Here is a 10998-nt window from a genome sequence, read left to right as displayed (position 1 = left end):
AGGATATATCCATAGCTTCTGCTCAGCCCATTTCATAAATCTTGTATCCTTTGAGAGATGACTAGAAATTGTCAAAGAACAAAGTTATGCAAGCAACATTCTATGAAATAGTAGGCATTTATGTTTGTAACTGTCTTTATTTTTACTGTGAAAAAATCTAGTATCTGAGAACACTATGACTTTTATTAAAAAAAAAAAAAAGTTCAGGACAGCATTTATAAAGAAGGAGCTCCCAAATACACATTATATGTTATATGTAAGGAGTTAGATTGAACTGTTAAGGAGAAGCATTTTGAATATAAGTTTAAATAATAATTCTAGCAGAAAAATAATTAGAATTTTGGAGAAGCAGACAATTTAGGTTTCAAGCAGTGCATGTAACTCAGAAAAATAAACTGTTACATAGGTAGGGTTAACCTGTTTTAAATACTTCTGGAACCAATAAGATACAGATACACGTATAAAGACAGGCCATTAAGATCAATCAATATCTGATTTCCATTTTCATCTGTGATAGATTAGTTCGTTTCAAACTAAGGCCCTTACTGAGAAGCATCAGAAAGCTGTATTAAAAAAAAAAAAATCGACATGCTTTATAGCTCTATCAAAGGGCAAAGATCCAGTGAAGAGAAACACATGGAGGTGCACCCTGTATTCAGTGCCACTTTTGACCTTGGGTTATTTGGCATTTTGTAAGCACCACGGGCCATGAGACTGAGAAGCCTAAGAGTGGCAGCCAAGATGGTGAGATGCGCAGAATCTTTGACGGTTTTACATTGCTAAGGAGTCAAACCAGAGTTCGAGGAGGAGGAGTCAGGACCTCAGTAAAATATTCCATACTTTTACCTGGAACCTTTGAAGGGTACATCCTGGGAGGGAGAACTAGAAATAACCATAACTTACAAAAATTGAGATGTAGCCTCTGAAACTCAATCCTGATTTTAATGTGGCCTGCCTTTACTTTAACTGTCTTTGCCAGAAGCAAGAGACATCATGTAGAGTCTCTACAAGTTTTTGTACCCAACAGTTGGCATTCCATAAAAAAATCACCATGGATATCAGAAGATAAAAGAAGATAAAAACAAAATGAAACAATAAACAGTAGAAACAATCTTGTACTGATCTAGCTGTTGGATTGATCCGATATGGGCCAGAAAATAATTATAATCAATATATTAAAAATTGATGAAAAGATGAAAAATTCCATCAGAGAATCAAAATCTATAAAAAAATTAAAAAGGAATTCTAGAAATGCAAACTAATATAATTGAAGACAAGAACTCAATTGATGAGTTTGACAGCAAATTAGATATAACTATGGAGAGGATTTGTGACCAGGGTGAAAGGTCACTTAGAAAGTATCTAGACTTGAGTACAGAGGAATAGAAGATTGTGACATACAGTGAATTGTACAAGAAGTATGTATAGCACATAGTGCAAAAGGCTGACTTCCATCTGATTGAAGTAGCAGAAGAGGAGGAGATAGAATGGGGTGGGGGAAGCACTATGTGAATAAAGACAAAGTATTCTCCAGAACTTATGAAAGATATGAAGGTACAGAACCAATGAAGTTCAGACCTTCAGTTGACCTTAAAAAACCACATTTAGGGCACATGGTGGCCAAACCACTGAAATCCAAAGAAAAAAAAAATCTTGAAAAGGGGTGGGGGGAAGACATATTCAAAGAATGGAAAATATAGCTAGCTTCTTAACCAATGGGAGATAGGAGATAACTGAATGATGAAATAAACTCCTTTTCAGACAATAACCCCCTAGCACATGCTTCATTGTCCTATCAGACTTCACTTCTTTAAAAAAAATTTTTTTTAATGTTTATTTTTGAGAGAGAGAGAGAGAGAGAGAGAGAGAGAGAGAGACAGACCCTGAGTGGGGGAAAGGCAGAGAAAGAGGGAGACACAGAATCTGAAGGAGGGTACAGGCTCTGAGCTATCAGCACAGAGCCTGATGTGGGGTTTGAACTCAGGAACTGTGAGATCATGACCTAGACCAAAGTCGGATGCTTAGCCAACTAAAACACCCAGGTACCACTGGACTTCACTTCTAAAACAAATTCAAGGTAATAAGACTTTTAAGATGGCAGCTGCAGAGCATTAAGTGCCCAGTATTTGGTCTGAGCTCACTCATGTGTGACTGTGCTGGTCATATCCTTATGAAGCTGGCCCAGTGATTCGTACAGGGGTCCACATTAGACATAAGCAGGACTGATCTGAGCCATTACTGTAAACAGTAAAGTTTGGGGTAAAAAGTTACATTCTTGTTAAAGTTTGAACAATATGGATCTGTTAAAAAACCAGTCACATTCCTCAAGTTTACATTAATAAAATAGGTGCTAAGTATAATAGGCAGTGAATCTCAGTGGTCTCTGAGAAGATTCTATACCCTAATCCCCAGTACAGTGAATATGATGAGATATGCCCATGAGTGTGTGACCTTGCATTGCCAAAAGGGACTTTGTAGATGTAATTAAGGTTGACCTTCAGTTGACCTTAAAATAATGAGGTTGTCCTGGATCATCCAGGTGGGCCCAGTTTAATCACATGAGGTTTTTTTTTTTTTTTAATCTTTATTTTTGAGAGAGAGAGAAAAAGAGTGCGAGGGGAGGAGGAATAGAGAGAGAGGGAGACACAGAATCCAGAGTAGGCTCCGGGCTCTGAGCTGTCAGCACAGAGCCCTACGTGGGGGTTCGAACTCAGAAACTATGAGTTCACGACCTGAGCCAAAGTCAGATGCTTAACCAACGGAGCCACTCAGGTGCCCCTCACGTGAGTTTTTAAAAGCAGAGGCTGAAGTGAGGGAGATGTAGTAGAAGAAGTCAGAGCCAAACACGAGAAGGCTCTGAAGCAGTGTGGCTGGCTGTGAAGATTTAGAGGCCGTGAGCAGGGGAAAGCTTGCTGCCTGCAAGAGCTAAGAATAACCTCTGGCCAGAGGCCAGCAAAGGAATCAGGACCTCAGTCGTATAACCATACATAATTGAATTTTTCCACCAACCTTTTAAGCCTGGAAATAGATTCTCTCCCATTCTCCAGATAAGGGCCCAGAGCAGCTAACACCTTGATTTTGGTCTTCTGAGACCCTAAGCAGAGTACCCAGCCAAACCTGCCAGACTTCTGTCCTAGAGAATGGGGAGTTAATGAATGGGTGCTGTTTCAAACCCCTCAGTTTGCTTAAAATTGTTATAGTGCTAGTAGAAAATTGTGGTAAGCAATTAAAAGTTACAAACAGTTCTATTACTACCCTAAAATGTATAAGGAAATGAACTTTTACAAAAGATTATTAAGCATTTGCAAACACTGATTTTATTTAGGTACTTGACTGATTAAAAGTTACTTTCTTTTACATAAAATAACTGTCAGCCTCTATCTGCCAGTTTCTTGGTACAAAATATAGGACAAAGCTTCAGGAGATCTTGCCTCTCCTTTCAGCTGTATTACCTGTTAACTGACTGAGTGACCTCAGACCAGTTATCTTAATTACTCTTTGGGTCAGTTTTAACATCTACATAATAAGAAGTATAGACTGGTTGGTCTCTAAGGTTCTCTTCCATTTAAGATTGTATGCCAATAGTTTTAGGGAGCAGGATATAAGAATCAATGACTCTGAATATCAGAAAAATGCATACTTTTGCATACTTTTGAAGCTGGAGTCAAAACCGATCTGAAATTTTTGAAAGAAGCCTTGTTGGCACATTAAACAGAAGTTTTACAATGGATAAGGAGACTTTGAACACCAAGGCTCTTTTGGTCAAAGGCATCAAATGAATTTGTGTTTATTAAGGTTATGTCTTCAGTGGAAATTATTGAAATTGGAGAAATTAAAAGTTGGCATGTGAGTGTTTTACAGGGGGTGAGAGCAAAATCCTTTCCTGTTTGCTTAAAATCGTTCAAAATAAGAAACCTGTAGAAATCTTACATTTCTTTACTCCTTATAATTTATGCTGGGAGCTGTGTTACTAGGACTCTAATACTTCATCTTGTTCTGGTTATTTCTGTTTTGTTACTTTAAGATGTGCTTCCTACCAGTTAACACTCTGTCCACTTGTTCTTATAAAAAACGTGAGAGTCCAATATTCTTTTTCATAGGTTAGATCCGGGAAATGCGAAAGAAGTATCAAAACTTAAACATAACCTTATTCGATCCAAGGTCGGTAGTTACCGTCTCATTTTTCTTTACCTTTTATTAAAAAAAAAGGCACTGTTTTTGGTGAGGGAAGTTGGAGGTTGCTGGGAAATGTGGCTGTGGCTGATAAGAAAGGGAAAGAGCTTAAAGCAACAGCCACCAAACTTTATCTGTGCTTTGGAGCTCAGGAAAACGTTGCTGTCCAAGAAGGGAACAGGAATCTTTTCTTTTTCTTTTTCTTTTTTTTTTTTTTTGGAAACTGTTTATTTCCACCAATGAGAAGCCTCAATGACTCATATTATGAAAGATTACTCCTTGCATAATCTAGTGACAGGTTTACTCACATTCAGAGGTCAGGTTAATATTTACTGAAGGCACCACAAATATAAGTTTCACTTTATTAAAAATTGTATGGATGTTGAAATTGCTGACAGAGAAGCTGGCCCAGTTTGATATGGCTATGGATATGATAATTATAATACGGCATTTTGTGCTTTTAGAGGTCATAAGTTATATTGCAAAGATTTGTGCATTTGGACTGCTGAAAAGTTACTGTAGAGTACTACAACTAAACAGTAGGAAACATTTCAGTGTGAGTAGTACATCTCCTGTAAACTTCATTATAGAATTAAAGAAGAATCATTAAAATATTTTAGGTTTATTAAAAATTCATTATTCTAGTAGAGGTTCTTTAAAGTGCAATAAGAACTTGAAGAAATAATAGGGAAGTTTTGGTTACCGTGACAGTGTGTTAATTGAGTTGAAGGAAGGTAAAAAAAAATGTATTAACAGAATGGATCCAAATTTGCCAAAAAAAAAAAAAAAAAAAAAAAGAAAAAAGAAAAAAGAAAAAGAAAAAATATGTGTAATAAATCAAGAGGGGAAATCAGTTAATAAAGAAAGAGGCCAATTATCAGTGAAGGAGGGGGGTATATTTAATGATTCTAAATGCAAGGTTAAACTGCTTCAGTGAATTTCAGTTTAACAAAAAAAGAAGAAAAGCAATATGGATAATTAGGCAGTAATAAGATCATACTGGAAAAAAGAAATCAGAAAACTGCCTTAGGTGTTAGGGGAATATTGGCTAATGAACTTAACCTCCTGCAATTATCTTTGAATACTCATTTTTACTCTGGAAATGGAGGGAGTGATGTTTTTAGTTATCTTCAGAGTGGTATGATTTTTTTGAGCACATTTATTGTGTGTAGATTTTTAAATGATAACAAATAATGAAATGGAGAAAACTAATTTCTCATGGGAGGGATATCCTCTGTAATTCATTAAAATACTGTAATTTTAGCTATAATCTTTTTTTGCTATTGATCAATTCTTTAAATTTGGATTCTACTGTACTCAACTGTTTGACAACAGAAACACGTTTAGAGGCTGTCAGCCTAATTGAACCATTCATAGAAATTCAGAACAGGATATTATAATTCCTATAAGGGTTTCTCAGTTCAGGTTTTATTAAAAACATAAATGGGTAAAAATCCCAAATATTGTCTAAAGGCAGATTTTTCTTTTCTCAGATTAACCCAATTATCTATATGTAAATTATTAAAATTTTATAAAGATGTTGATAAAATATTGGCCATTTTTGTAGTTTGTATCTTGGGCCTTTGAATTGTTGGAAGATCTTGGTTATCATTTCTGGAATCAATATAAGGTCTAATTTTACATGACCTTTACTAATCATCAGATAGAATAGTAATGAAGATAATTAAGTTCATAGATGATTCCAAATTTAAAGATGGTATGGATATAGAATTTGGGTTAATCTCTGCTTCTATGATGCTATGTTGAGAAAAAGGTCATCTGAAATATACAGAAATATCTTTTATAATTATAGCCTTTTTTTTGGTGACTGATAATCTTATAATTAGCTTGACTTTTCTTTCATTAGATATTATATCATATATAGTTCTGCATTGTATATTAATGTGGACAACCAAGGAAAAAGTCTGCTTTTAAAAATACTGGCAGCTTCTCAACAGGCTATTAGCTCAAATAGGCAACAACCCAAGGGGCAATCATGATTGTCTACTCAGAAAAGATTTGGACCAGATATCAAGAGACCTGGGTTCTAGGCTCTCTCTGGCACTAAGGGATTGTGTGTCAATTAACTTGTCAATTAACTTCTGTGGACTGTTTTTTTGTTTCTGTTTTTTAAATAAAATGAAGGGGTTGCACTCAATAATTTCTAAGGTAGCCCTTAACTTGATAGTTGCTTTTTTCTGTGATTATTTTATTTTCCACATGTGTAGATTAAATTTATTTTATGATATGAGATGTATCATAGCATTTGCTGGATACTTACATGGTATTTTATTATATTTAAAAATGTTGACAACTTACTCATTTGGCACATATTTTCTAAGTGATTACTCTGGGCATAGAACTAGCCACTGTGCTAGAACAGTAAAGAGATCAGAAGGCAAAGTACCTCCTTTCATGGGAATGGATGAATGGATGTATGGATGTATAAGACATTCATTGAATAAGATGGAATACAAAATAGATATTTTTGAAGCTTGTCAAAATTGTAGCAGGTGGGCATATTAGAAGGGAAGCTTGATATTCTTTAAATCACCAGTTGTGCCCAGATCATACAGTGGCTTGAACTGGCTCCCAAGTTCAGTTGTGTGCATTTCTTCCCAACACTAGATTTAGTGACTTGAAATCAGCTCTGGTATGAGTGTTTGTGTCATGAAAATTGGTGACCACTACAGACCAGGGCTTTAGAAGTGTTTTTTTTTTTTTTTTTTAATTAAGTAATCTGGTTTAAAAGCATTCCATTGGTGGTAAATGTTGTCATGTGGCACAACAGAAATGGACACATAGTTTCTACCCTTGTGTATCACTGATCAACACAGAGATGAGGCAAAGACATGTGGTGTGTGATGGGTTGATAGAGCCATGTGAAAAACCATTGATAGGATACTCACACTAATGAATCACTGAAGGAAGAGGAGTTGAAAGAAAAATAGGTGTGAATTTGAAACTGGATTTTGAAGATGGGGTGGTGCCTATGGGACCAGAGAAGCAGCAAGAGAGTTTTAGAGATGGCATGTATAAAAATTTTGAGGCAAGTGTGAACAGGTGTATGGAGGAAGTGGCGAACAGGTTTGTTGATATAGAACAAGGTGTTCTCATATGAGCATTACAATGTCGAGATCGCATATTAGCCTGTGCCAGTGAAGCCCTTAACACGGCTGGGTTTTCCACCAGCAGTAAAGAATGGAAGACTATCTTTGAATTTAGCAACCTTATCTTTCAGTGATGCCTTGAGAGTTAAGGGAATAAAAAATCCTTGCTACCAAATTATAGGCTTGATGTCAAATTGAAGGCCTAGAAAATATTACGTGTAGAATCCTGATATTTAGTCTACCACAGATACTTATAACATGTCTTCACCGTCAACTGTTAGGTCATTTACTCTTAATATAAAGTAGGTTGACATAAACACCAACACTGGGAGGCAGCCTTCCAGCACTGCAGAGCGGTAATCCTCCAGAACACCATGCTGGCTTATGCTTTACTAAAAATGGATACTGGTGAAACACTTAGTACTTACTATGTAGTAAGCTAAATGGCAAATACAAGGAAGGAAAACTGGAAAACTCTACTCAGGATGTGCTGCAGCTCAGCTTTAAATGACACCTGGATCTGTACTTTCAGGAAATAACAGCAGCCAGTGGGCAGGCTGCCATATGGGAGTCCAGCTTGGAATACCTTTGAAATGGATGAGTATACTAACTCCCGTCATTTGAAGAAGGGTCACAAACAACGAGGCAAAGAATTGAAAACCTGTAGATCAAAATAGAAAACTTGCTTTGAAATTCACAGTCACCCTGTGCATGCCTAACTCCATGCTAGGTTTGCATCAGTCTTTTATCTGTGTGATACATTGAGATAGCAGCAGATATTCAGGAAGTGGGAGCTGGAATTCTTTATTGCTCTCAATAACATTTTAGAATACCAATAGTGGTTTTATTTGTTAAAATAAATACAGGGTGGGTGTACAGAATGAAATAAACATGCTGTCTAATCAAATAATCTAGTTTTCATTTTTTAGCTCTGTGTTTTGGAGCAATAACTATGAAGAAAATAACTATCATGATTTCGGCAGTTATTAGCTTATTCAGCTATCTCACTAAATTAAGTGCTATGTACAGTTTAAAGTGAGGAGTTTGTTTTTCAGTTTTCACATGGAAAATTAGCATTAAAAGAAAATGTAATAAATGTCATTCTTACTTTTTCCCCCTTCTTAATGTGCCCTTTCTTACACAGGAAGTATAAGTAGATTCATAGTAACTTGGAGTATTCAGGAAATTACAGCCAGAGATTTTGGTTATTTATTTCTGGTTGGTACTTCTGAAATTGAGGTTGACCTTTAACATAGTGAGTGGTTGAATGATCTTTGAAGGTTTCATTGGGCAGAATAGAACTTGAAATGTTGCTGGAATTTGAAACATGGTATATGATCATATACTATAGCAACACTTTGGACTTTTTAATTTTTAACTTTCCATAAATATTGTATATTAGGAGCACCATGTTGTCTTAGTGAGTTACCACTTGTGAATGGTGGGGAATGCCACAGGAGTGAGAAGTAAATTCTTTGAACTTGTTCAACTACATTTTCTTACTATTGTTTTTTAAGAGGTATATGCTTGAATGGGTGATACTGTCTTTTAAATTAGTGTGGAATTAGGTCAAAATAATTTTGGAGTGTATATATGCCCAAAGTAAAACAAAAGCAAAACAAATCCTGGGTTGAGATACCTTAAATTGTTATAGGTTGGCTGGTGAACATAGGAAACTATGTTTATTGAGGTCATGATTTTAATGTGTTTGGAGATTATGTTTTTTATTGTAAGTAGTCATTTTACTGGATGTGGCACAGAATGAGATGTACATAACAGTAGCTACTATTATTTTTTAAAATTCAAATTGTTAAATTTTCACTGATGTCTCAAGAAGTGAAATAATAGCAGCAAACCTGTGGGTAAGTTCCCTGGGTTTTCCTTCGAATGAAATGGGTGACCGGAATAAGCCATCTAAGTAGTTATGACCTTAGCTTCTTAAACTGCACAGTCATGAAGTTGTCCTTTGTGACTGCTTTATAAACTTCACCTTAATGTGATAGATACATTGTAAGGGCCGATTCTGACAGAGCCTTTCTGAATTTTGGTCTTCTTCCAATCCAGAATTCATTCCCTGGATCAGGACTGTCCATGTGAGCTATGTATGTATGTATGTATGTATGTATGTATTATTATTATTATTATTATTTTAAATTTAAATCCAAGTTAGTTAACATGTAGTGTAATAATGATTTCAGGAGTAGAATTTAGTGTTTCATCGCTTACACATAACACCCAGTGCTCATCCCAACAAGTGTCCTCCTTAATGCCCATCACCCATTTAGCCCTTCCCCCCACCCAAAACCCCTCCAGCAACCCTCCATTTGTCTTCAGTATTTAAGGGTCTCTTATGGTTTATCTCCCTGTTTATATATATATTTTTTTGCCTCCCTTCCCTTATGTTCATCTGCTTTGTATCTTAAGTTCCACACATGAGTGAGGTCATATGATATTTGTCTTTCTCTGACTGATTTATTTCGCTTAGCATAATACACTCTAGTTCCATCCACTTTGTTACAAATGGCAAGACTTCATTCTTTGTGATCACCAAGTAATATTCCTGTGTGTGCATGTGTGTGTGTGTGTGTGTGTGTGTGTGTGTGTGTGTGTGTATGTATTTACTGAATCTTCTTTATCTGTTCATCAGTTGATGGACTTTTGGACTCTTTCCATACTTTGGCTATTGTTGATAGTGCAGCTATAAACATTGGGGTGCATGTGCCCCTTTGAAACAGCATTCCTGTATCCTTTGGATAAATGCCTAGTAGTGCAATTGATGGGTTGTAGTATATGTACTTATAAAGTGTCTGGTTGGCACATTGACAAAGTAAAAAGAAACTGGAGAAATTAATTTTAGTGATTTTACTTAACTCAATTTATCCAAAATATTATTTTCACATATAATTAATATTAAATATTAATGAAATACTAAATATTGAAATACTAAGTCTTGAAAATCTGGTGTGGGTTTCACAGAGTATATTTCAAATTGGATGAGCCATATTTCAAGTGTTCAGTAGCCTAATTGGCGCTTATGGACATTGTATTGGACAGTGTAGCTGAGGTCACTGGATCCTCATATCACACCCATGAGTCACATTTGGGGACTTTAGAATTACCTGTAATTCCTTCTGTTTTCTCCCTTCTTCTGTCCAATAGTAACAGATACTTGTACTCCTTGGAGTTTGTCAGGATTTAGAGCCAAATTGGCACATTTTCTTTGTTTTCAAACTTCTAGAAAGAGTAGTCTGTGAATTCTCTTCTTTAATTCACTTATTCCCTCAGTTCACTGAAATCAGACCTAAATCTTAAATACTCAACAGAAACTCCCTGGGAAAAATTCCCATACCGTTTCAGTACTTAAATGCAAGGGCCACAATATGAATGCTTCCTGATACCTCAGCAAAATTAGACTCTGTAAATACTTCCTCCTTGAAATTTTTTTGTCCCTACAGTCATTTTTTTTCTTGGTTCTCCTTTGAGCTCTCTGTTTTGCTGGCTACTTTCTCAGTTTTTTTTTTTTTTTAATTTTTTTTTATTTGCTCTTTGCCCACAGCCCTTGACTTCTTGCCTACCTGACTCCTTTTCCAAGCATCATGTCTTTATTTTTAGCTATCTACTGGATATATCTATATGATGATATTCTGTGGGTTTTCCAAACACAATGTAGCCTTGTCTCCCATACCAAATGTGTTCTCTTCCTCTGGGTATAATT

At 35.8% G+C, this 10998-nt stretch overlaps 1 protein-coding gene across 13 annotated transcripts in view; it reads left to right on the top strand.

Moving 5' to 3' along the window:
- The window catches only part of IMMP2L (inner mitochondrial membrane peptidase subunit 2), an 888431-nt gene that overhangs the window by 79865 nt on the left and 797568 nt on the right, over positions 1-10998 (top strand). The window contains exon 5 of one of the 13 annotated variants that reach the window (XM_045053273.1): positions 9348-9490. The exons of 11 other annotated variants lie outside the window; for them this stretch is intronic. In XM_045053273.1, the coding sequence (XP_044909208.1) occupies positions 9348-9453 (106 nt within the window). In that variant the 3' untranslated portion in view covers positions 9454-9490. One more of the 13 variants, XM_045053279.1, reaches the window with a different exon arrangement.

Source organism: Felis catus, chromosome A2 (genome assembly GCF_018350175.1).
Source record: "Felis catus isolate Fca126 chromosome A2, F.catus_Fca126_mat1.0, whole genome shotgun sequence".
Classification (NCBI taxonomy): Eukaryota; Metazoa; Chordata; class Mammalia; order Carnivora; family Felidae; genus Felis; species Felis catus.
This window is presented reverse-complemented; position numbering and strand designations above follow the sequence as displayed.